Source organism: Mustela putorius, unplaced genomic scaffold (genome assembly GCF_011764305.1).
Source record: "Mustela putorius furo isolate JIRA1106 unplaced genomic scaffold, ASM1176430v1.1 tig00000785_pilon_pilon_pilon, whole genome shotgun sequence".
Lineage (NCBI taxonomy): Eukaryota > Metazoa > Chordata > Mammalia > Carnivora > Mustelidae > Mustela > Mustela putorius.
The window spans coordinates 8,084,984-8,111,909 of NW_025421480.1; the positions used below are offsets into that span (position 1 = coordinate 8,084,984).

Sequence of the window (26,926 nt, forward strand, 5' to 3'; positions counted from 1 at the left end):
TGCGGCCGCGCCGCCCTGCAGCCTGCCGGTGGGCATGCGGTGAGAGTGAGCTGCGGGGCGATTCCCGGAGGAGCTGTGGGTTCCCAGCCAGGTCAGTTAGTCTGCTGACTGTCTGTCTTGCTGTCCTGCGTCCGGGTCCGACCCGCGGCTCGGGCCTCCTGCTCCTGGGGGAGCCGCTGCTGGAATGCTGTGTGGCCCCGGGCAAGTTGCTGAATGTCCCGGGTTGTCTCCTTGTGTGTGGGATGGAGAGAACACGGTGCCGCCCCCCAACAAGGGGCTGCCGCAAGGAGTGAAGAGGTCCGTGGGGACAGAGTTTGAGCACAGAGAGTGCTGGCCAGGAGCGGGGGTGGGGGTGCCCCTCCAGAGCTGCCACCTTCCCCAGCTGTGCTCTCTGTGCCTGCTCCTCAAGTCCGTGTCCCCAACCTACCCCCCCACCGGCACCCCGCGGGCACGACTGCAAAAGCAGGGGGAGCTGCAGGCTCCCCACTGAGCAAGGAGTCCAATGCGGGACTCGATCCTAGGACTCTGGGATCGTGACCTGAGCCGAGGGCATCCTCTTAACTGACTGAGCCACCCAGGCTCCCCTCTGGGAACAGTTTTAACAGTGAGGTCATGTTGCAACCGGGGGTCCTGGTCGGGGGGCCGTGGCAGGCAGAGAGGATGGAGAGGCTCCCAGAGGCAGGACAGACTGACTGACTGGCAGAGAGCTGGGCATGGCCGGTCTGCGGCGGCTGGGCCTGGAGCTGGGCCTGGAGTGGACGGGTGGGCAGTGGGCTGACTGCTGCAAGAGGAGGAAGTCAGAGCAAGGGCTGGGGCGTGACCGAAGCGGGGAGCGTGCTTGGGGTGTGGTGAGGCACCTATTAGGAATGTCTCCAACCTGAGGAAGGAAGGTAGCTGAACATTTTAGGGCAAAAGAGGAAGCAACTGGTAAAGGACAGGATGAAGATGCTGAGCTGGAGGCACGTGTGTCCAGAACAAGAACCGAGACTGAGGGGCTTACAAGTACACTTAGCAAGGTGAGCGCTCAGTGGTGTCTATAACCGGTGGGAAGAAAGAGCCAAGACTGCAGCTCCAAGACACCAAGAGGGGTCAGCTTTCTTAAGGAAGGGAGTTTTTTGTGTCTTAGAGGCTGAGAGGGACAAGAAGGGAGGGACGTCCGGACTTCTAGCATGTACACGGGCAGGGTCTGTCACGGCAGTGCCCCCACCAAGGCTGTGCCTCCCTCCCCGATTCATAGAGGAAGCCCGAACCCCACGCTGTTTGGAGGTGGGCCTCTGGGAAGTGATGAGGTTTAGGTGTGATCTTGAGAGTGGCACCCCACGATGGATTAGGGCCCTTCAAAAAGAAGACAGAGACCCAGAGTGGGCTCACCGTCTGCCGTGTGAGGACACAGAGAACGGGGCCGTCGCAAGCCGGGGTTCTCAGCAGACACGGACCCTGACGACGTCTTGGCCTTGGACTCGGCAGCCTCTGCAACTGTGCGCAACGGTGCAAGGCTTTCCTCCGCCCAGGCTGTGGCGTGGAGCTCTGCTGCCCGCGCTGCCCCGGCAGGTGGGTGGGGGGTGGTCAGCGGTGGTGCCCAAACCAGCGGCGTCTGTTCGGGGACATAGCGGTGCGTCTCAGGGCTCTTCCGCTGAGATGATGTGCGCATGTGGTTTAGAGCTCGAGGCAAGAGGTGGCAGATGGGTAGAGTGAGCAGAGTGGAAAGTTAAGGGGCCCCGAATCTAGGATGGGGCAAATGGCCATTTTGAAGGGTTGACGGAGAATACGGAGCAGCCGGGTGTAGAGGAAATGACCGCTAGACGCAGCTCGCGGGCCGGGTTGTAGGGGTGCAGGCGCGTTCTTGAGTTCTGTGTCGCTCTTTAGGTCACTGTGGACTCGTCCGCCGTAGAAGCTTTGCCTTTTCCTCTTAAGTCAATCAGGCCTTCATGTTTTAGGGGTAGAGGAAGAAGCAGCTTGGTTCTAGCTGGATTCACTCAGAAAAGGCAAAGAGGGCGAGTGGTCCTTCAAAGGGGAACTGAAGGGGAGAGAGAGAACTTCCTAGGCAGAAGGAAGGACCTGCCACCCTCTGACTCAGAGCAGCCTGCTGCTGCTGCTGGTGGGACCTGGGCGGGTGGGGGCGGCTGTGCGCACACTGAGCACCGAGCACCAGCACCCGCACACTGAGCACCGAGCACCAGCACCCACACACTGAGCACAGAGCACCAGCACCCGCACACTGAGCACCAGCACCAGCACCCCCGCCCCCGGGGAGCCAGGCCCATCCACCGCCACGTGCGCTCCCCTCTCTCTGGTCCTACAGAAACTTCCTTGACCCCGTGTCCCCTCCAGTCATCACTTCCTCCCTCTCACGTCAGCATCCACCCCCCCGGACCCAGGACAATCTGGTTTCTGCACTGCCTTCGACAGCAGCTTCCCTCATCAAAAAAATCACCACTGATTCCTTTCCTAAACCCAAAGGGCACTTCTCAGAACTCGCTGGAAGTCTCAGCAGCACCTGACACAAGATGCCGCCCACTTTTCCCCATGTCTTTCCTCACTCCCTGGACACGGCCCTCGGAGGATCCGTGGAGTTCTCGCCTAGTGCTCTGGCACCTCCCCTCTGTGTTTAAGGCCGGCCCTTGGACCCCTGGGTCAGGGCCGGGCTCTGGAAGCTTCTTCACTGGACCCTTGGCTGGTCTCTTCCCGCCAGCACATTCTTCTCAGGGGAGCCCTTGTGCTGCTGTGGCTTTGTTCCCAGAGCTGTCCCTGGCCAGACCTTCTTCCGAATCACAGTGTGGCAGGTGTCCTGTCTCAGGGGAGGTCGGGCCCTACCCCCAGCTAGCGCTGTAGCCCTTCCCCTGTCCTGGGCTCAGTTCACTCTGGTTTGCAGTTTCTCAGACAGGCACCGGGGGCGTGGATGACCTTGCTGACCCGCGCAGAGCAATTCTTCTCTCGCCGCACCTCTCTCCTCACACGCTGACTCTGATGCCAGCGGTTCCTCGCCATTTCCAGTAAGAGGGGGTACTAGTAATGTTCTAGTACTGTTAAAACAGGGAAAATTAATTGTAACACTGTGTTTTATACAACCCCATTGTCTAAAATAGAGTCATTTCAACGTGTCAGTTGAAAAATGATCAGTGAGATATTTGACATTTTTTTTGTATTCGGTTTTTTGAAATCTGTGTGTATTTTACACTTACAGCCTGTTTTCACTTGGACTGATCACATGCCCGGTGGTTGCTGGTCAGATGGAGGTGGGGGCCACTGTCCCACACACGTGCCTGCAAGAGCTTCTGGTCCCCGTCATGCAGGGGATGCTTCTCTGATGCACATAGACCTAGAAGGTTACAGAGGGTCTAGATCTGTGAATACTGACCAAGTCATGCTTTCGTCTGTGCCTCATTAACCCTTGGTTCTAACGTGCACAGTAGGGGTCTGATGTTCAATGATCTATTTACTACACTGCTGTTCGCCGGATTCATGGGACATCTTTGGGGACTTCTTGGAAGTGGCGTCTTACAGGATGCTTCAGCGTCTCGTCCACCTGCACGTTCACGTCCTGCCTTCATGAGGGACGGGGGCGTGGAAAGCAGTGCATGGGTGTCAGGACTGCGGCGGTCCGGCAGGCAGGGAACAGGAAGCCATGAAAAGCAGTGCACGGGTGTCAGGACTGCGGTGGTCCAGCAGGCAGGGAGCAGGAAGCCATGACATGTTCACCGGGCCCTCATTTATGATGAAGGGAGACCAATAAATGAAAATTAATCCCATTCTCCGCAGTTACTGACTTTCGGTTTTCCTATTGATACGTATCCTTCAGCCTCTGTAAGTGAAGAACCCGGACGTTCTTCTTTAAAAGGTTTTCTCAGTAAAATAGTGACTGAATATACACCACCGATACTATCCAGAATGGTAAAGAAATGAATTCAGTGAATATTTGTGAAATTAAGTACACATCCCGGTACTGCAACTTTAATTTTAGTAATTTTAAGTGGAAATATTTGATAATCTATTGCAAACCCGGTCTTAGCATCTAGAGAATACCGAATGTAATTCATACTCTTCTTAGGCTATTTGCTGAATTAAATTACATTATTACAGGGGTCAGGGGAGTAACTAATATTTATGGGGAGCTACTCAAGAGCTATGTTTTGTATTATGGTAGTTCGTATTATTTTACTCTGAGGCTATGCCCAGCCCCCTTCTAAGTATTTGAAGGAAGATGCTGTGTTTTCCCCACCAGGTCCGCCTCCGTAGCCAGAGATTAGCCTGCCTGGCCTTGAGCTGGGATCTGACTCTAGCAATCAGACACTAGAGGCCACGCTTCTAAGTACTCTGCCACGAATGTGCACTTCAGCACAGACCTCTGTCCCCATTTTACAGATGCAGAAACTGAGGTGCAAAAGAGTTAACTAACTTAAAACTTGCCTAGTAAGTGGCTGGCATTTCTTTTTCCTACCCCACCCCCCTTTCTGTTTTCTAGAACTTCCTGGGTTTTGGCTCAGGCAGGGCTTGCATTTGCTAATCAATACAAGCACTTATTTCTTCTCCCTTTGGTTTGCTTGGCTGCCTTTTCCTTTTCCTGGAAAGTATATCTTGTCCTCACAAGGCTTGCGTATCGAGTGCACTGTTTGCTGGGCGACCTCCGCCCTGAAGTTTCGAGGGACACCGGGCATGCTTTTCCAAGTTTGTATTCTGAAACTTCTGACCATTTTTCCTTGCAGAGAGATCGGAACAATCATCAGGTCACTAGGCTGCTGCCCGAGTGAAGGAGAGCTCCATGACCTGATTGCAGAGGTGAGTTGGGGGGGGCTCTCTGCTCCCCCTTGCTCCTTGTAGCTAAAAACCCTTACCTGCAACTGGGCAGGTCCTAAACTAATGCGTGTGCTTGGCGAAGACATTGGGGCTGCTTTGCGGATTGGCCCGGCAAACGTTCTGAAACAATATCAGATCTGCAAGAAATGGCTTTGACGCAACAATGGAACGGCTCAAGTAAGGAGCCCGCCTTAGACATTATCTACACTCTTTAAAATGGATTATGAAGACGGATACCTGGGGGGCTCAGTCCAGTTAAACATCAGACTCTTGGTTTTGGCTCAGGTCCTCATCGCAGGGTCATGGGATCGAGCCCCGCGTTGGGCTCTGGACTCTGGACTCTGCAGGGAATCTTCTGGTCCCCCGCCCTCTGGCCCTCCCCCTTCTCATCCTCTCTTTCTCTCTCTCTCAAATAAATAAATAAAATCTTTAAAAAAATAAAATTAGTTGGAGAAAGGCCAACAGATTCAGGGGACTAACTCTCTGCCGAGAGAACACTGACAGGTGAAAAAGGAATGGATTGAAGAAAGTCATCTCAGAGGGGAGAGAGGGAAGTAGAGACCAGAGAAAATCTATGTTTATTGGTGGAGAATAAAACTAACTTTTAGAACAAGTAGTACACATATAATAATAATAGATAAGATAATAAGATAGTAAAATAATAAGAACGAACCTGACATTGATTGAACCGTCCAAGAATTGTAAAAATGGTTATTTGTAAGAGTGTAGATGAGTGTCTGGAGAGAATGATCCCATAAAGCAGTGAGATCGGAGAGCTTCATGCCCTGTTTGGTTTTCCAGAAAAGTGTCTGGTCTCACGTCATGCAGCTTTTGGTTCGACAAAGCAGAAGCCCGAAGGGGACAAAGCTACCTGGGCCCCCACCAGGAGATGAATCTGTTCAGAACTGCTAATCTAAGCGTGTGGGTTTAGATGGAGGCCAGGCTTCAAGCAGGAGGAGACAGGAGGCAGGCAAGGAAGTGGGATTTGGTAGAGTTTTGTGCCTAATTGGGCATCGACTCGAGATGAGTCACCTAACCTCTGTGTCAGTTTTTCCACGATGATCCTCCCTCAAAGAGAAATGAAATGATGTATTAGAAGACGTGTTTTAAATCCTAAAGCACTATATAGAGTTACGGAGTAGAAGACGGAAAGATGGCTCTGTTGCCTGTGTATTAGCATCTCTGTAACTAAAAGGCAGGACCGATTTTTCATTAGCATTTAAAACTATTCAGTAAAGCACAGAATATTTACATTGTTTTTCCATTTTGGGGTCCAATAAAGCTATTTTTACTCAGAGGAGAAAAACCTTATTTTTTTCCTGAGTTGGTCCTTATTTTAAAAAAAGGTGTTGGGGCACCTGGGTGGCTCAGTTGCTTAAGCGGCTGCCTTCGGCTCAGGTCATGATCCCAGAGTCCTGGGATCGAGCCCTACATCAGGCTCCCTGCTCAGCAGAGAGCCTGCTTCTCCCTCTTCCTCTGCCTGCTGCTCTGCCTACTTGTGGTCTCTCTCTATCTCTCTAATAAGTAAATAAAATCTTTAAAAATAAAAAAGGTGTTGATCACTGCTTGACATTGTTTATCAACAAAGCTAGAATTTGTGCTAGGGAAAGAGGAAAGTTGGTGCTGTGGAGCAGACAGGAGCAGGAAGGTGAATTTACAGTGAAATCGTAATTAGTGCATATAATTCAGTAGGGTAAGTGGAGAAGCAAGGAAAAATGCCTCTGGAAGGATAGAAAAGTAGAACCTGTAGAGCCCAATTCCTTCTGTCTGTTTTAATCAGCCATCCACAACCTCTGGGCCAAACCCCGCCCACCACCTGTTTTTATAAAGTTTTATCGAAACACAGCCAAACTCATTTATTTACATCTTGTCTCTGGCTGTGTTCTCACTACAAGAGTGAAGTTGAGTCCTTGTGATAGACAGAAACTCTATGGTTTCCGTATAGTTACTGTCTGGTCCTTGGCAGAAGAAGTTTGCCAACTCTTGATCTGAAAGTTTTTCTGGCAAAGTAGAACAAACACCGCATCTCAGGTATCTGAATCCCAAAGCCACCACTTAACAGCTGTGCGGGCTTGGCCGAGTAGCTGAACCTTTTAAAGCCTGGTTTCCGCAGCCACAGGAGGAATGCAACAACAGCAAATTGTTTCTTTATGAGGATTAAATGTGGTAACTGTGAGGATTCACGTGTTACTTGGTGCGCACCCAAGGCATATTTGGTTTTGCTTGCTCTGTAGGTGGCTGTCTACCAGAGTGACGCCGCGGGTTTGGGCAGTTGATCATAGTAAGTGCTTGGGTCCCAACGTTTTACTTTGTCTTTGGCCCTTCCTTAGGTATATTGATGCAACCTTGGAAAATTACACACATTTAGAGCAGCTGGATCAATAGAGATCACTGCGCTGTCGAAGCCCTATACACATTTTGCTTTACGCACATAAATTGTCCTTGTGTATAATTTATTCAAATTAGAGCGATATGCATAAGAACTTTGGGGTATGACTCTCTTTTTTGTGGTTTCCCAAATGACTGAGGGGAACAAAGCACATAGATATTTATAGGTATTGAATACATCTAGAAAATCAAAGCTCGAGGGATGAATGTCCCATTGCTGAGTGCTCTGCGGTAGTTTCAGAAATGAAACGATTTCTTCTTTTTTTGCTTTAAAATGCAATAATGTGACAATGCTCTAAAATTCAATAAAACATCAAAACCTCTGAGCAGGTGTCTAGTCACCATTTGCTTGAGTTTTAGTCCAAGTACTAACCCTCAGCCCCTCACTTGGGAAGAGTGGTATGAAATCTGACGTTGCTCTTGAAATAGATCATTTAAAATCACTCAGCATTGATCCTACCACTTCATATTCTACAATTACCAACTTGCCCCAGATAATCTTGGCACATTTGGAATATCACGAAACTCGACAGCTGTGACAGGGGTTAATACCCACATTTTATTGACAGACAGGTTACCAAACAATTCTTCCTTTACTAAGAAGGCCTGTCCTTCCAGGATCTTCTGTGTGGGAGCCGGGAGCACAGGACAGTGTCTCAGTACCAGTGGGAAGGGCGTGGAGAGGTCAAGAGCCTTTGAAGGTCAAACCTAAGTGGAATCGTGGAGAATTTAAAGTATTTGGAAAGGAGAACTAAAAGAACTTAGGAAAATAAGACCTATGTGAGTGAGATTTTGACATTATACAGTGATTTTTTTTTTAAGTTCAATTCATCAGAAAGGTATAAAGATTTTAAATGTCTGTGTACCTAATAACAGAGCTTCAATGGACATGAAGCAAAAATGGGCAGATGAAAGGAAAAACAGATAACTCCTTTATCATAGAAGAACTTCTAACAACCTTCTCTAAATAACTGATAGAACAACTACATAAAATGTCAGCAAAGACGTAGAAGATCAACCGTCAGTCACTGTGGCCTATTTATAGGACATACACCCACAGATGCAAAATACGTGTTCTAAGTATACATGGATACTTCAATAGGATGGATTAAGTGCTGGACCATAAAACAAGTCTCAGTAAATTTTAAAAAATTAAAATCATATAGGACATGTTCTCTGATTTTAAAGAATTAAGGGGCACCTGGGTGATTCAGTCAGTTAAGTGTCTGACTCTTGATTCCAGCTCAAGTCATGATCTCAAGTTCATGAGATTGAGCCCCATGTCGGTCTCAGTGCTCAGTGTGGAGCCTGCCTAAGACTCTCTCTCTCCCTCTCCCTCTGTCTCTCCCCACTGTTTCTGCTCTCTTTTTCTCTCTAAAAAAGTAAATTAAAAAAATTTTAAAAATTAAAGAAGTGATCAAGTCAGCAATCAATTGAGAATAAGATAATTAGGAAATCCTCACATATTTGAAATTAAGCAACCTACTTTAAAAAAAAAATTATTTATTTGACAGAGATCACAAGTACGCAAAGAGGCAGGCAGAGAGAGAGGAAGGGAAGCAGGCTCCCTGCTGAGCAGAGGGCCTGATGTGGGGCTCAATCCCAGGACCCTGGGATTGTGACCTGAGCCGAAGGCAGAGGCTTTTTAACCCACTGAGCCACCCAGGCTAAGCCACCTAAGCAGCCTACTTCTAAATAATTTACAAATCAAAGAAGAAATCACAGGGGGAATTATTTTTCCCTGAATGTTCATAAAAATACAGGATGTCAAACTTTGTGGGATACAGGTAAGCAGTGCTTAGAGACCCATTTAAAACTTTAAATGTTTATACTAGAAAAGAAAAAAAAAAAAGACCTAAAATTAATTATCTAAATTCTCATCTTAACAAGCTGGAAAAAAAAAAAAGAGCAACATAAACCCAGGATAAATGGAAGAAAGAAAATTATGAAGAGCAAAAATCAGTGAAATAGAAAATAGAGAAAATCACTGAAAGCAAAAAACTAGTCTTTTCCAATAAAATTGATAAACCTCTAGCTAAGGTGATCAAGACATATCACCAACTTCAAGATTAAAGGAGGGTTTATCATTATCCTTCAGACATTTTAAAAGCTAATAAAGGAACAACTTCATGCTAATAAGGGGCAACTTAGATGAAATGACAAATTCCCCGAGACACACAAATTACCAAAACTGACCCAAGAAAATCTGGAGAATTTGAATAGCTCCATATCAATGATGAAAATTAAATTTATAACTAATAACTTTCCCGTAAAGGAAACTAGAAGTTCAGATGGCTTTTCTAGCAAATTCTCTCAAATATTTATGGCAGAAATAGTACCAGTTCTACACAAAACTTGTTTTGGAAATGTCACAGGAGATAACACTTTCCAGTCAAGCATTACTCTAATATTCAAACCAGGCAATCCTATTATAAAAAAGAACAGACCTTACTGACATAGTTGTAAAACATCCTCATAAGATTTTACCAAATCAATTTCAGCAACATGTTAAAAAGAATAATACATTATGAGCAAGTGGAGTTTATTTCAGGAATTGAAGGTTGGCTCACGTCAATCAATGTGCTTTGTTATTTATTACATCAACAGAACAGAGTAGATAACCCATATGATCATTTCAGTAAATATAAGAAAAGCTTTTGAAAAAAATTCAATATCCATCGAAGAGAAAAATACTCAGCAAATGAGGAATAAAAGGAATTTGTCAAGCTGCTCAAGGGCAGCTACAAAAATTCAAGCCTAAACTCATACTCAGTGTTTTCTATCTAAAATCATGAACAAGGCACAGATGCCTGCATTCACCACTCCCATTCACCATTTACTTGAAATTCTAGCTGGTACAATAAGGTAAGAAAAAATAATAAAAGATATGCAGTTTGGAAAAGAAAAACTGAAACTCTTTCTGTTTCAGACAAGATTTTTCATGTAGGAAATCCAGAGAGATTTACCAAAAAGTTGCTAGAACTAATATGTGAATTTAGCCAGATCACAGGCTACAAGGTCAACATGAAAAAATAAATTGTATTCTATACTTAGAAATCAACAATAAGAAAAATGAAATTAAGTAAATGCCATTTAAAGAGCATAAAAGTAGAATAATGAATAAATTTAACAAAATGAAGGCAAAACTTAACCAAAAGAGCAAACACTATAGAGAGAAATTAAGAGTTAAACAGATAGATATATATGTTTGTGGATTACAAAATAACATTAAGAGGGCAGTTCTTTGATTAATAGATTAAGTACATTCTCAATCAAAATCATAAGAGGCTTTTTTGAAGAAGTTTATGAGCTGATTCAGAAATTTGCATGGAAAAACAAAGGAGCTAGAATAAACAGAATAATTTTGGAAAATCAAGGCCAGGGCGGACTGTTACGACCTGATTGCAAGATTTACCATGACACCACAGTAATCTTGACAGTGTGACATTTGTGTACTGAGAGACCTATAACCAATGGAACAAACCAGAGGATCCAGACATAGAAGCACACTTCTGTCTTCAACAGAGGGGCCAAAGTAACACAACAAAGAAAGGATCATCATTTCTATAAATCTGAATAGAAAGAAAACAAACTTCAGCACTCTTTTACTCCACACATAAAGTGGATCATAGACCTGAATAGATGAGCTAAAACGATAAACTTCTGGAAGAAGGCAGAGAGAAAACCATGTGATGTTGGGTTAGCCAAACATTTCTTAGGTAAGACACAAAAAGCATGAACCATTAAAAAAAAAAATCACAACAAATAATGATTTCCTTCATCAATATTAGAAAATTTTACCCAAAATGACACAGTTAAAAACCAAACAAACAAATGCAGATCAAAGATTGGGGGAAAATATTTGCAAATAATTTATTTGACATTGTATCCAGAATACAGTAACATCTATTTTAACTAATATTAGGAAGGCAACAACCCGATTTTTAAGCTGGCCAAAGATTTAAATAGACATTTCACAAAGGAGAATGTATTAATGGCCAAAAAGCACATAAGAAATGATGAACATCTCTACCCACTGGGGAGCTGAAAGTGTTACTACACAACCATGAGAATGGCTACAGTTTTAAATTCTGAAATATTAAACGCTGGTAAGGATTTAGAACAGCTATAATTCACACATCACTGGTGGAAATATCACTTTGGAAAATGGTGCCAGTGTCTTATAATGATAAACATACACTTATTCTACAACCTGGCAATCCCACTGATAACTATTTATCCAAGAAAAATGAAAGTCTACGCCCACGTGAGATTTGTAACCAAATGTTCTTGATAGCGCTAATCATAATAGCCCCAAACTGAAAATAACCCAAATGTCCATTGACTGGGGAATGGATAGATAAATACTTTGGACCACTACTCTACTCAGTGATAAAAAGGAACAAAATACAATACACACGTGACATGGATGAATTTCATCAAGAACGTGTTGAGCAAGAGAAGTCAGACGTGGGACTTCTGGGAAGATGGCAGAGTAGGAGGACCTCAAGCTAAGCTTGTCTCGCAGATACGAGGTAACACGCGTATCTGTGTAAACAACTCAGAAAATGACCCAAAGACGGTAGAACAGACTCTCCTTAGCTGGACAGCAGAGGCCACACCCAAGAGGGTAGGAAGGGTGGATACCTTGTCGAGAGCCAAATGGAGCTGTGGGACTGACCCTGGGGAGGGAGCAGACCCCACCCTCGGGAGCCCAGGTACGGGGACCCAGGTGAGGAAGATGAATCCCCATAGCATGGCGTTTTGAAAACCGGAGATTGTAAAATTGGACTTGAAAAAGATCATCCGTTGTACTCTGTACTGACTCTGAACCCTGCCTTCAGATGAAAAGCTGACCCCTTCTCACCGCTTCCATACCCACCACCTTGGTCCAAGCCACTGTCCCATCTCCCTGAACTATCATGGCGGCCTTTGAACTCTCTGCTCCTGCACTTGGGCCCCTGCAGTCTACTCTTCACACGATGGGCAAAAGGATGCTTTTAAAAGAGGTTAAATCAGAGCTCACCACTCCGCTCCTCAGAACCGTGCTGCTGAGGTGCCCAACTCACTCAGGAGAAAAACCCAAAGTAGTGTCACTTACCACAGCTGACAGGGCCCTAACTGGTCAGGCCTATCACTTACTGCCATTGTCCCTGATCACATACTGGCTTCCCGGCTGGCTCCCACTATGTCCCGCTTACTTCTCTCCAAGTCTCTGTTCTTTACACCTGCTCTGGGCTGCTCGTCCTCCGAGTACCCACAGCACTTGGAGACCTGATGTTCTAGATCTGGGCCAGAATGAGTCCTAATGTGGCAAGAAAGCATCTCAGAGATGACATTGCCGTCCTGAACTGCCCCATGTCTCACCTGTGTCTGTGACTCTCTATCCTTGGAGGTTTGATACTAGGTAAGATCTCTGATTCTGGCCAATCTGATTTGACAGTGCAAACCTTTGTGTTTTGTCTGTAGTGTTCAACATAATCTGTAATTACCAATTTACTTCTGTCTTAAAACTTGCTTCTGTCATAAAAAAAAAAAAAAAACAAAAAAACCCAAAAACTCTTGGAAGGCATGGAGTTTACACTTTGTACGTCAGCACTGAGAACAAAGACTGACATATTGGGGTTCAAGGACCTGCTCTACCATTTCCTGTGGGCCCAAGCAGTATTCTGGTTCTAATTACGTTTCTTACGCTGTCTCTTCTTGCTCTTGCGAAAACTAGTATCAGAATAGTGGAAAATTCATGCTTGCAAAGCACCGCAGACAGAAATGAGAGAAGAGTTTTACAATAGGTCTGATTCATGCACTCAAAAATCCTGTTTCCAGCAAATAAAAGTAATTAAAAACCATTTGTGAGCTGGTAATCATTCATTCATCAAATAATTATCAAGCATTTACCATGTGCCAGGTACCAGGCATTCAGAGACACAAGGAAACTGAAAAAGCAAACAAACAAACATCCTATTTTGGCTCAAGATAGTCAAAATTGTGAACATCAAATATTTAAATACATAGGCATTTAAATATTTAGGATTGCATTCAGTCCTGTTCATTCAGCAGAATGAAGAAACTCACCCACAAATGAACGTCCAGTTGCATTTTCTGTGGTCAGTGATTTAATGGTAAATGAATGGTGGTGAGAAGCCTCCATGTGGTCAGTACTGCTTGGTAGCCGGCCAAAACAAAATAATGGTTCTACTGAGTCATTTCATCTTGGATGAAAAATGTCAGACCACACCAGACATAACCACAAGTCCCAAAGATCCCAAATCACAGTTTCTCGGTATTTTTAATTGGTTAAGTAGTCTCAGAGATTTTGTCTTTGAAACGCCAGAAAGAACTGCCTAATTAGTAGAACAACATCGGTATTACCCACATGCTTTGTCCATCCGTCTGAACTGTAACTGCGTCATCCTGGTTCCAGAGGAGCCCTGAGATGTCACAGCATTCAGAATCCAACTGTGCCAAGCTTCTTAGAAGAATGGGAGGGACAGTGTGGGGGTGATTACGTTCTGATATTGAAGTAGCTGGTGATGTGACGTATTGTTGTCTGTTACTTTTCCTCAGTACTCCTGCGTTGGAGAAGGTGGGAGGAGGGAGCAGGTTGTTCTAATTTGTGCTAATATTCAATGCTATCAAAGAACTGTAGACCGATTGGGGCGCCTTGGTGGCTCAGTCGGTTAGGTGGCTTGATTTAGGTTAGGTGACTCTTGATTTAGGCTCAGGTGGTGATCTCGGGGTCCTGGGATTGAGCTCTGCACTCAGCAGGGAGTCTGCTTGTCCCTCTCCCTCTGCGCCTCCTCTCTCACTCAAATAAATAAAATCTTTTTAAAAATAAAGAAAGAAATAAGCACTGTAGATCAAGAGGTACTTTGGAGATTGCTACTAGCCGAGACTTCTGATGCAAATAGGTAAGTGGGGGGAGGGGTGTTGAGGAGATTGTGTTGTACAAGGAAAATATCTGTAATTAGAAGAAAACCACTAAATGGTGCCAAAGCAGTGATTAGTAGCAGGAAATAAAACCCAGAGAAATCTGTAAAACTGGCTTTCCCTTTCTTACATAAATACATAGTACTTATGAATGAATGTATTTCATAATTTTATGTAAAATAGCCATAACAGGAGACTAATAAAAGTTTTTATCTCAAATTTTTATTATAATAAAGTAATATATATAGGAAATTTTTAGGGAAATAGAGAAAAATCCTTTCCAATAATGCATCATCATAATGTGATCATTGTAATATTTTAGTGCACTTCCTTCCATATTCTTTTCCTGTGCATGTTTTCAACTTGACCATAATCTTATCGTATAGTTAGTTTAGCGGGAAGCTCTTGATTTCTTCCCCCACAAGAGGATAAAATAGGGAAATTAATGGCTTGATTGCCACCGATTCCCCCATAGCTTCAAGGTGTAGAAACTCACATTTGGAGGGGACGTTATCAGTGGTCTGGTTTAGTCACCTGTTGATTCTTAGCATCTCTGATGGTCCAGCCAAGAGATGATTCAAACTTTTTTTGATATTATAGTGATAAGAAACCTGAAAAACCTGAAAAAAATCACACATCTTTATTTTTTTAGAACAGCCTCTGAAATGTTTGTAGTAAATAAATTTTCTAAAGTAGGTGACTTTTTAAATTTCCCATTTGGGGGTACCTGGGTGTCTCCGTCAATTAGGCATTGGACTCTTGATTTAGGCTCAGGTCACGATCTCAGGGTCCTGAGATCGAGCCCCCTGTCTGGCTCTGCACTGCGTGTGGAGTCTGCTTAAGATTCTCTCTCCCTTTCCCTCTGCCTGTCCTTTCTCATGCTTGCTCTCTCTCTCTCTCTGAAAAAAAAAAAAAAATTCTTCATTTGTTAAGGTAATTTTTGGGGGCAAATTCCAATGAACCTTTGTTATTATTTTATTCCATCCAAGATGGAGAAATAGTTTCTAAATTGTCCTGTTTTCATTTTGAAACATGACTTACGCCAAAATTTGAATGTGTTATTTAGAGTCTAACTTGAAATATCTCATGGCTTTTTTTTTTTTTAAACTGCAAACAGGTAAAAAATGTTATGTCTATCTTATTTGGTGACCTGGAACTAGTTGAAATGTAGGTGCTTTATAAACCATCTTAACTACTGATATTATCTGGTGTTTGTGAAGCATGAAATAGTTCAATCTCTTGACTGAGGGTTGTGTCACTGGGGAGAAATGAATTTTCACTGTGTGTTTTATTGCATCTACTCAGTGACTTTGGCATTAAAATAAATAATGCTTTAATGAGAAAAAGGATGGCCTGATGATTTCCCTGTGAGATTGGAGGTAAAGACCTCTGGGCCGTGGTCCCATCAAAACGCCTGACCCAATCATGGACAAGGTGGGCACTTCACCTCCCTGTGCCCGACTTCCTGCAGAAGCCAAAAACAGATTAAGAAAATGGAGTTTTGCCAAAGTGGACTGAGAAACAGTACTTGCCTCAGGCTTTGAGACTTAGATATATGTTGATCTTTTGAGAAATCCCACACCGTGTGCATTTACTAAGCCTTCTTCATGCCAGGAAGCGGGGGGAGGGGCAAGAGACTGGGGGGGGGTCTGCTGCCGAGGCTACTTGCCAATTATTACCTCCTTTGCAGCACCTTATCTCTCCTGGTGGCTGAAGAAAGCGAGACCATAACTTATTTTGCCTTGCTCCTGTTGGCGGTAACCAGATCTATTGGTCTGGCTTGGTTTTGTCTTCTGAAGAGGAGGGATGTGTTTGGTGGCTGGTTGGTACGACCCCCCCACCCCCATCAGTCAGTCCAAAGAGGCACCAAGGGAGCCAGCGGAGGGGGAGGGCATGCCCTGTCCTCTAGGCCGGGGGCGGGGCCAGGCACAAGGTGTTAGATCTGTCCGGAAAGGGAGTACGTTCTCCCCACGCGGGAAGTGGCATTTGCAGACAGATGGCAGGACCAGACTTCTGTACAAGCAAGTTAGGGCCCCCCGGGTGAGTCAAGGAGGTTGTGTTGGAGATTTCAGCCCCAGAGATTGATTCTTTTAGGAGGAGGTGTGATAGAGATAGAGAGAGAGATAGAGAACCAGGCGTGTGTGCGCTGTTGCTAGAAAGCATCATAATCGTAGCAAGAGACTCGCGGTTCACGGGACCTCGTGTCCCGTCACACGTGAACTTCACAGCGGCTGTGGCGCGTAGACCTGCTGCTCTCCCTGTCACAGAGGAGGATGCGAGGGGGGCAGGTTAGTTAAACGGTTCTTTGTCTCACATTGTGACTGTATTGGGGTATTTTTCCATGAGAAAGGCAACGCCTATTTTTTTTTTTTTTTAATTCCCCAATACAGAAGAGAAGTGGGTGTTCCCAGGGCTTGCTGGAGTGGAGAAATGGCCACGAATTCTCAGTCTTTTCCAACATGTCCGCTATTACCTGGGTGTTTCTTGAGTTCATTTCATTATTAGTCGTTAATTAAGTTTTCTCTCAGGGAAAGCAGGTCTGAGCTGCATTCTTTTCTGTGTATCAACTCTTGTAAAATTAGTTCTGAATTTCCAGTATCTTTGTTAATCTCCAGTTGGTGAGTGTAGAGACATAAGCTTGATAGCGATTCAAAGTCTTTGGGTTACAGTGAGTCGTGCACGCTTAAAATATATATGTGTGCGTATATATGTACATATATGTATGTGTATGCCTCTGTGTGTATGTGTGTGTGTATGTGTACCTGTGTGTGTTTGGTTGGGCTGCTATAACGGAGTACCACTAACAATAGCTTGAACAATAGGAATTGATGAACTGACATTTCTGGAGGTTAGAAGTACAAAGTCAAGGCATGGGCGGGGTTGGTTCCTTCTGGTGTCTGTGAGGGAAGGATCTGTTCCAGGCCTTTCTCCATGACTTGTAGACAGCTGTCTTCATGCTCACATGGCTTTCTCCCTGTGTTCATGTCTGTGTTCAAATTCCCCCTTTTTATAAGGATGCCAGTCATATTGGATTTGGGCCCACCCTACTGACCTCATTTTAACTTGATCACGTCTGTAAATTCCCTCTCTTCAAATAAATCACATTCTGAGGTACTGGGGGTTGGGACATCAATATATGAATTTGGGGAGGATGCACTCAACCCATAACTCACTCTCTCTCCCTATATCTATGTATATATCCCCCTTCTACACATACACACACATAAACACACATGCGAATATAGTTCGATATGTGCTATATTTCTATTAAATCTTAATGACATATTTTCATTAAAATGACATATTTTAATATGTGGGCCTAATAATCATAGAGCCATTGTTGCATAACATTTCTGGCAAGTAGTGTTTTTGTCTAGTCTTACTATGGCCTCATAAAGTTGACTAATTTGTCTGCAGCAGAAATAATAGAATCACATCTTATCCTTCCCTGTCTCCAGTCTTGTTTCCAGATGCTCAGAATCTTGTCTCCTTGTGATGATAGAGGAATTACCATATTTTTAAAATGACTTTTTAAAAAAAGATTTTATTTTTTTGTCAAAGAGAGAAGAGAGCACAAGCAGGGGGAGCAGCAGGCAGAGGGAGAACCTGACGCAGGACTTGATCCCAGGCCTCTGAGATCGTGACCCAAACCAAAGGCAGATGCTTAACCATGTGTCCCTAAAAATGACTTTTAGAAAAACAAATGGAATCCAAATAGAGCGTGGAGTTTAGTAGATTCTAATGTATCTATATCACTTAATTAATTGTGACAACAAACAATAAAGTTGTACCATGGTGATCTAAGGGTTAACAACAGAGAAAACTGGGTAGGTGGTATGGTGGGAATTCTGCACTGTCTTTGCAACTTTTCTTTTTCTTTCTTTTTTTTTTTTTTTACAACTTTTCTAAATCTAAATCTGAATCTAGAACTATTCTAAAATAAAATGGTTATTTTTTTTTAAGATTTTATTTATTTATTTGACAGACAGAGATCACAAGTAGGCAGAGAGGCAGGCAGAGAGAGAGGAGGAAGCAGGCTCCTGGCCAAGCAGGGAACCCAATGCAGGACTCGATCAGAGGACCTGGGTTCATGACCTGAGCTGAAGGCAGAGGCTTTAACCCACTGAGCCACCCAGGCGCCCCTAAAATGGTTATTTTTTCTTAAGATTTTATTTATGATAGAGAGAGAAAGCACAAGTCAGGCAGGGAGGCAGAGCGAGAGGGAGAAACAGACTCCCCACTGAGCAGGACACCCCACTCCACTGGATGCCAGGACCCTGGGATCATGAGCTGAATGAAGACAGATGCTTAACCAACTGAGCCACCCAGGCCCCCCAAAAGGTTAAATACTAAGAAACCTTTTATGATATAAAATATTTTTACGTATATATTAAACAGGTTACTAACATGGTAGCAAGAATGGTCATATAGTTTTATTGTTTTTATGCCATTGCATATCTTTTCATACAGAGGAAGGAATTAGATGTGGCCTCTAGAGGACAGTGTTGGGTCATAGAAAGATTTTCAGGTCTGCCTGAGATGAAGATGGATTTACTTATTTTTCTTCTTCCTTTGTAACCACAAGCCTTCTGTGGATTCATTATTCCTCTTTGACTTTCAAAAAAGTCAGAAAGCATGTATGCCTCCTCAGCTATCCTGATAGCTGGAGATCTGCTTTCACTTGCTGTTTTTGTGCCGTTCAGGCTCTTCACAAACAGACGGGGCCAGAATGCTTGCCATTTTCACCCCTGCGTTCAGAGCACTGGGGGCTCGTGGAAGTCCTGTGGGAGCCCGGGGACCACTACGGGGCACACACGACATGCTGCGAATTTTCGCATGGTGGAGAGAGTGCTAGAGAGGTGACTTCCCTTTGGAAACACTACAGACCTTTTGTAGATGGATGAAGATGCTCATAAAACACCGGGGGGGGGGGTTCGATTTCTCAAGGTCAAGACTGTTTGCTCTGCAGTGATTTGTTGGGGGTGGGGGTGAGGGTAGAGAAGGAAACAAACCATTCGTCTAGCTTCCGAAACCCATTTCTGGAGTCATCAGCATAGAAACTCTCCATTTTAATTTAAAAATTATCCCTCAACGATGAAATCTGTTACACTGAAAAGAAATTAAATAAAAATAAAAATAAAAATTATCCCTTCAAAGGTCATCTCATGGGATTGACATTTTATTTTTAAGAGGCTCCAGGGATAGGTAGGTTACAGAGTGTGACTCAAGCACATCAGGGCTGGATGAACATTAATTTGCAAAATCTTGCCTTGTACATAGAGACGGCCGAAACAATGGTTCGAGGATTGATGGGCTCAGAGATTGTGGAGGACCATTCTGTCATTCGATGGATGACAATTTCTCTCCATAGTGGAGTCTGAGGGCTCCCCTTATGCTAGGTGAGAACATCCAATATAAACACTGAAAAAGAGTCATTTGGACAACAGCATGTTCCACTTAGCGGCAACTTACAGATTTCTTGTTTTTTTCTCAAAGAATAAATCTGCTAAAAGGTCCACTGTTGAATTGGGATAGATGAGCCTTTTAATAGAAACTTTGAAAGGGAGTGGAAATTTACAGCTCCTTGTAAATAGCCTGACATGAACGTTCAGATCAATAGTGTTTTATTCGGCCACACCATCGAAGCTGAACCAAAGGGCAGGAGTCTCTCCTGTTCATCTAATAGTGCTCAGTAGCAAAATTTCTTTCTCAGGTCTAGTGTTCTCTTATTTAGTGGTAGTATAACAAAACTTAACTGTGTAGGCGTTTAGTAACTATCACAGTGATTTGATAGGTATTTTGGTCCTTGAGATATGATTGGTTCTCTAACCTCGTCCCCCACCTTAAAACATTTATTTATTTATTTGAGAGAGAGAGAGAGAGAAAGAGCTTGAGAGGGGAGAAGGTCAGAGGGAGAAGCAGACTCCCCGTGGAGCTGGGAGGCCAATGTGGTACTCGATCCCGGGACTCTGGGATCATGACCTGAGCCGAAGGCAGCCGCCCAACCAACTGAGCCACCTGGGTGCCCTCGAACCAGGTCCCTTATCCCATGTTCCTTATCACAGGAGAGCGTCACTCCATCCCATTTGTGCAAGTCCGAATCCTTGACCGCTCTCTTTCTCATTCTTGCCCAGAAGAGATGCAGCACCAGGTTCTATTGCCTTTTCTTTTTTAAGGTTTATAATTTTTTTTGAGAGAGAGAGAGAGAAAGACAGTATGCGCACATGACCAGGTGGAGGGGCAGGGGAAAGGGAGAGAGAGAGAGAGAAAATCTCCGACAGACTCCCCATTGAGCGTGGAGCCCCACACAGGGCCCAATCTCATGATGCTGAGATACAGTCTGAGCCGAAGCCAGGAGTCAGACGCTTAACTCTAAGCCATCCAGGCACCCTTGGGTCCGATTGCTTTTACTTCTTAAATATTTCTTGAAACTGTCCGCTTCTCCCTCATGGCCACTGCTCTAATCCAGGCTCCCTCACAGCTGCCGAGCCCACTGCAGAAGCCACCTCACCCACAAACAGTGTGATCTTTTACACACACACCTACCAGACCTTCAGGGATCTCCTGATGTTCTTAGGATAACAGCCAAAGTCACTTTCGTGGACCAAAAGACACTGCAAGGTCTTGGTGTCTTTCTCTCCTTCCAGCCTCATCTGGAAACAGTCTCCTCCTGGCTCGCTATGCACACCCTCCTCCCAGGCTTCTGGCCTCCAAGGGCACTCAGGCTCCTCTACCTGGGTTCTTGTCCCTACTGGCTTCTACGCACATTTTGTAAATCAGCTCCAGTGCCTTTCCTGATCTGGCCTAGAACTTTCCTTCGTTCTACACTCTGATAGACCCATGTGCTGTCACTTCACTGTGTTTATAATTAGACACTCAGCTCTGTTGTTTTTTGGTTTATCTGTGTCTCTACTACCAAATAAAAACTGTGAGCAGAGATCAGGCCCCAAAATGTTCATTATCAAATCCCTAGCACTTGGCTTAAGGAAATGGTGTTGCTCAATACACTTGAAGTAATCAGTGGCTATTTTTTACTGAGTGTTTAGGTAGAGGAAGAAGAACCCACCGGATACATTCGATATGAGAAGTTTCTTCCAGTGATGACCGAAGTACTGCTGGAAAGAAGGTAAGAAAGTACATGTAATTGTCAAGTTGAAGCAGTGATGAGAATTATGTTGATTTCAAAACACTTGGCTTTTTCACTCTGTGTATTATACTCAGCCAAATATTTATCCTGGGATCGCTTCCCTCTGACTTTTCGCTATACTTCTGAACTTCCAGGTGAAGTGTGCTTAGAAATATCAACCACGGGGCGTCTGGGTGGCTCAGTGGGTGAAAGCCTCTGCCTTCGGCTTAGGTCATGATCCCAGCGTCCTGGGATCGAGCCCCGATCAGGCTCTCTGCTCAGTGGGGAGCCTGTTTCCTCCTCTCTCTCTCTCTCTCTGCCTGCCTCTCTCTCTGTCAAATAAATAGATAAAAATCTTAAAAAAAAATCAACCATGTTTGTATTAATCTCATAAACAAAGTGTGATCACAGAGCACAAAGGCCACACAAGGCACAAATCAACAACGTATTTATTATCTTCTATTGTGAGCTCTCAGTGAGAATTCACCCTAATTCTTTTTCTAAGGAACGTGTAGTGTTAGTTTACCACAGTTGGTTTATTATAGAAACTTCGTTTCCAAATATTTTCATAATGATGAGAAAGGCTAATAGATATCTTCATGTAGGCCAGTGAATTTGAACTCAGTATCTTCTGTGGGTGTGGAGTGCTTTCAACTTCCAGAAATTTCTTTAACTTCTAGAAATCCAAACATGTTTCAATGAGGGAAGTTATTATCCTTGCATATCAGTAGGCTTTATTTCATTTTATGTGATCATTTATTGTGTAGAGACTGAGCTAAATACTGTGGTGTTTCTCCTTTTACCGCATGATTAGATACAGACCAATTCCAGAAGATACCCTTCTTCGAGCGTTTGAGGTGTGTAAGCTCCAGATTTTACATATATTTATATGAAAAATTCATCCTGTAGAACTTATTCACCAAGCAAAAAATAGAATATCTACCCTTCTTTTCTCTTAGGTGTTAGATCCATCTAAACGTGGATTTCTGACTAGGGAAGAACTGATCAAGTATATGACTGAAGAAGGTACGAGGCATTTATTATGCATTTTATAACTGTGACTTATTTAAGTGATTAATAATTTAACAACAATTATGGAAAAACTCTAGGAACACCTTTAAATCAATCATTCAGTTTCAAAGAGTTATTTATGGTTCCTATTATTTTGGTATTGGAGTGGTTTCTGTTTTGCGGGGTAAGTGGACAAAGGGTAGGTTAAAGAAAGATTGACTTTTGCCTTATAGCATTTTACAACATATAAAGATTCTGCTGTAAATTGAAGTCACTGCATTCAGTTAGAGTATTTTTCAGAATAAAAGCTATGCCACTTGGAAAACATGAGCTGTCAATCAGTAGAAATCAATGCCTATTACTAGATTGAAGATTTGAATTGGATTATATAAAAATTCCTTTTTGAAGAGCTTTTCAGCTGATGAACTTACAGATAATACAGCCTCCATTGAATGGAATCCACACAAAAACTTACAGCTTTTTCTGCTGGTGGAACTCTGTATTCGCTTTGACCTTGACCTATAGACGCACACACGGAGCCGTCGTATTGGCTGAGCTCTCTGGGCTCTCTGGGCCGCCATGTTTCCTGGAGGCGCTCGCTCTCTGCTTTGCCTGATGTGTTTGTTTTCCCTGAATGTCAGTGGCCTACTGGGCGTTCTCTTGAAACTGTGCCCCTCTTGGTCACCTCCCCAGTCTCCATCCTCTGTTCAGTTCACTGGTTTCCAGATCGAGCCCAGTGTGATTCAGAGTCATGATCGCTTGAGGCGGAATCAAAAGTGCAGCTAATTGTGAGGAAGGGAGACGAACACCGCGTCCACCTGCGTCGCTGGCTGACCACGTTGGCCTCACCCACCGCGATGTGGGGCTACGGACAACGAGGGCAAGAGTGACATGGCCGTCACAGCCGCCACCAAGCTCTGGGACGCTGTAACAAATGTCTTAGGGGTTCACTTTGATGGGAAGGGAATGGCTTTCAAAGCGCCAGCCTCTTAATCCTACAGATTAATTAAGGGGAGTGAATCCTGGATTATATGAGGCAATGTGAATTTAGTCAAAATGGCCAGAAAGAGCTCATTGTCGTTAATAGGGTGACCTGCCGTGTGGCGGTGGGAGGCACTAAGGGCAGTGGGAGGGACTCAAAGCTCCATTTCTCCAGGATGTTAGACTGGGGGAATCAAAGGTGACGGGAGACAATTCACAGCACAAGACAGTGGGTTCTCGGGACGGTAGGCTTCATGTGGGTGAGTTACTGGGAGCAGGGCTGAAGTCTTACACGTTCCAGCGCCCGTCCGGTCTGTCTCAGCAAGTCTGTGTTGAATGAATGAATGAATGAATGAATGAGCAGATGAGCGAAGAATATGTGAAGGGGTCGATGGAGAGAGACGCCCTTGATCACACGGTGTGAACAGTAGCAGGGAGCCGGGGTGAGTGTGATACTGTGATATCCTGGAGTCTGTGAGGGGAGAGGACCCAGAGGTCTCGCTGGCAGCCAGCAAGAGACAAATCTGGGGATGTGTGTGGACGGGCCCATTGAAGCCTGGGCCCGGGGGGCTGGAAGTCTCCATGTGGGCACCGCAGATGCCTTGTAGGGTGCTGGGCCCATGGGCCTCATGGTGCAGGAGGGGGTGTTGGACAGAAAGAAGTGATAGCCACAGCAGGACCGTGTGCAGCAGGACCCATGGGTCTCGGTGAGTCACGGAGTGCGGGGGACAGAGGTGGACACTGGGGCTGGAGTGACGGGTCTTTGACCTTGGTGATGGGATCGAGGTGATGCTGCTGACTGACAGAGAAATCAGGAGCGGGCTGCCGTGGATACAGCGTGGCTGTTCACCATCTCCACACATTCTTAGGTTGGGATGATGCCTTCTGAATGCCCAGGATGTCACATGATGAAGGTGGCAAATCATATGGACTCAGATTCCTACAAGTTGTCCAGGCGTGTGTATGGTGTCAGACAGTATTTAGGAACAGGGAAGATCTCAAAAAAAAATTTTTTTTTTAAACAAACGCACATTACCACCCACATGCCATGCAGCGTTCTAAGTGATCTTTCAATAATAACATTTCTCGTGCTCATAACGACCGCATTCAGTAGGCACTGTTATTATCACTTCATTTTACAGACAGGAGTACTGAGGCTCAGAGAGTCGAAGTGACTCGCCCAGCTTTTAAACCCAGGCAGTCCACCTCCCAGGACTGTGCTCTTAATCATTAAGCTAGTCTCCTTCCAACCTTAATCAAATACTGCATATCTCCTTCCTTGCCCAAGGAAGCGGCGTGGCTGCCTTCTGGATTTTACTGTGAGCAAGGCCTTGTTCTGAGCAGTCGAGTGTGGTCCCTGAGTTCATGGACCTTGAGCTGGATGGCAGCATCCAGATCCCAGCTCTGCCCCTCTCTGGCAGCGGAGGAAGCAGCCTTGCATCTGTGTGCTGGTGTCCTCTGCTCCTTCTTTTTCTTTTTAAGATTTATTTATTTATTTGAGAGAGAGAGCAGCAGCGGGGGTGGGGGAGCAGGGGGAGAGGGAGAAGCAGACTCTCCACTGAGCAGGGAGACCGATGTGGGTCTTCTGTGGGACTCGATCTTACGACCCCGAGATCTTGACCTGAGCTGAAATCAGGAGTCGGATGCTTAACAGGCTGAGCCTCCCAGGTGCCCCTGGTGTCCTCTTCTGTAAGTGGAGTAGCAGTTCTTTCTTCTAATGAGGTTGCTGGGCTGTTAACTTAGTGAACGTATCTGAAGCACACACAGGTCAGTATCTGGAACACAGCCATTCTCAAGAAATGCTTGTTACTAACATACTTTTAAGGACTTCCGTGGTGCCCATCAGAATTCACTGGCAGTGGATTTAGCCGGGTATAAGAGAGAGTCAGAATCGTCTCCGTAGGCTCTGCAGGCATTCTTTTCTTAGGATGTAAGGACGGTTTCAAGGACTCGACACACTCCCCTTGTTTGATCATCTGTCATCGTTGTCATCACGATCCCATGTGAATAACTGCTGTGGTACGAGCTGACTTCCAGCCTAGAAAGGATTGTTCATGGGGCAGGTGGCAAGCTCAGAAGGTGAGCGATCCACAGACCTTGGTAACTCACCTGCTCAGAGAAGACTCTTTGGGGGGAAAGCGGCGATTTGGATGTTTCTGTATTTTTACTTCATATCAGGACAAAATTCTTTTTTATGTGCTTGGTGGTATTTCCAACATTCTTCTGGAGTTTGCTTCTCATCTTGGTGAAACCGATGTCCGCGATGATCCTCCGCTGCTCTCTGAATCCGGCGAAAGCCACAGATTTTCTGGGCCGCTTCTGGTTCCGTTTGACAGCAACACTAGGCCAAAGCTGTGACAAAGAGGGCCGTCTAGACAGGGCGGAAAAATGGCATCTGTCCCTGGGCTCAGCTGGCGTCATGAAGCGGCCAGACCTGGTTAGGGGATATTCGGAGATACGGTGGTTGCTGTTCGAGCCTCCGCCCTTCAGCAATTTTGCATCGAGACCGGGCAGTCCCATCCTCACACCCTTGCGAACATAATGATAAGACGCCCTAGAAAACTGGGACTTTGGGTGAATCCTTAGGCAATCCCAATACCCTTAATTCAAAGAACCAGCCTTGTTCAGGATGTCTTAATGTTCTCCTGCTGGGTTGGCTCAACTGATCGATTTCATAGCTTGTTTGAGCTACAACATCCACAAGGTAAACAAGTCCCAAACCTGCCAGGGGCACAGCAGCCCGCTCTTGGGATCTCCGGACTGGGTTGACACACTGACCCCAGGGCCCGGGGAGGGGAGCCAGCAGCCCAGCGGGGACCTGGGCAGCTCCAGGGCAATGAAGTTGGCTGAGAGAAGGAGAAAGAAAATGATCAGAAGATTGTCAGTGATGGAAACTCTCTTCTTGTCCTTCCCAGGTGAGCCTTTTTCTCAGGAAGAAATGGAAGAAATGCTGTCTGCTGCCGTTGACCCAGAATCGAATTCCATTCATTACAAGGACTACATAGCCATGATGGTGGTGGACGAGAGCTAGGCACCCTGGAGACTCATCAAAAGGACGGCTGTAGAGATGGCCTGTCCTCGTTAATTTCACATTGTATAATTAATGCCCAGTGACAACTACTTTGCAATACTTTAGATTGTAAAGATGAACACAAATTTATTTGGTGTGTTTAGCTTTATGGAATGACCAATGGCTAATTATTTTAAAGCTTATTCTTAAAAACATTTTAACATTATCTGTGGATTGTTGTGGATTGTCTACAATAAAACCCCAGTGACCTTCAAATCCATTATGCTGACAAAATGAAGAACGACCAGAATGACCCCAGGTTGGGCATAGAAGGATCTTGGGAGGGGGCAGAGTGAGCACAAAGTGAGGGCCAGTATCAGCGTGCCGAAACAAGCAACAAACAACGAGCCTTCTGCATCGGGATGGGAGGGGGTTGTTGAAAGGAATATTAATAGTTAACCCCTTACGAGTGTCGTTTACAAATCTCATCTGAAATGTTAGTAACTTAGTGTGACAATGTAAGTGTGCTGATTCAGTGTGTTCCATTTGCAGAGCAGGTAACGGAGTTGAGGTCATGGACTCTATAGAGACAAGAAGACTGAATGGAAATTGACAACGTAAGGGAGTGACCGTAGTCTTCCGGTCTTTCAAATTCTTAGCTATTCTCATTGAATTTAAATTGAAAA

General features: G+C 44.8%; 1 protein-coding gene across 1 annotated transcript in view; it reads left to right on the plus strand.

Annotated features, from left to right (window-relative positions):
* EFCAB2 (EF-hand calcium binding domain 2) overlaps positions 1 to 26,516 on the plus strand; it is a 107,950-nt gene extending 81,434 nt beyond the window's left edge. Inside the window, exons 3-7 of the mRNA XM_004756806.3 lie at positions 4,704 to 4,776; positions 21,159 to 21,238; positions 22,053 to 22,095; positions 22,198 to 22,264; positions 26,146 to 26,516. Of these exons, the coding sequence (XP_004756863.1) occupies positions 4,704 to 4,776; positions 21,159 to 21,238; positions 22,053 to 22,095; positions 22,198 to 22,264; positions 26,146 to 26,261 (379 nt within the window). The 3' untranslated portion in view covers positions 26,262 to 26,516. The remainder of the gene's footprint in view (positions 1 to 4,703; positions 4,777 to 21,158; positions 21,239 to 22,052; positions 22,096 to 22,197; positions 22,265 to 26,145) is intronic.
* The last annotated feature ends 410 nt before the right edge of the window (positions 26,517 to 26,926 follow it).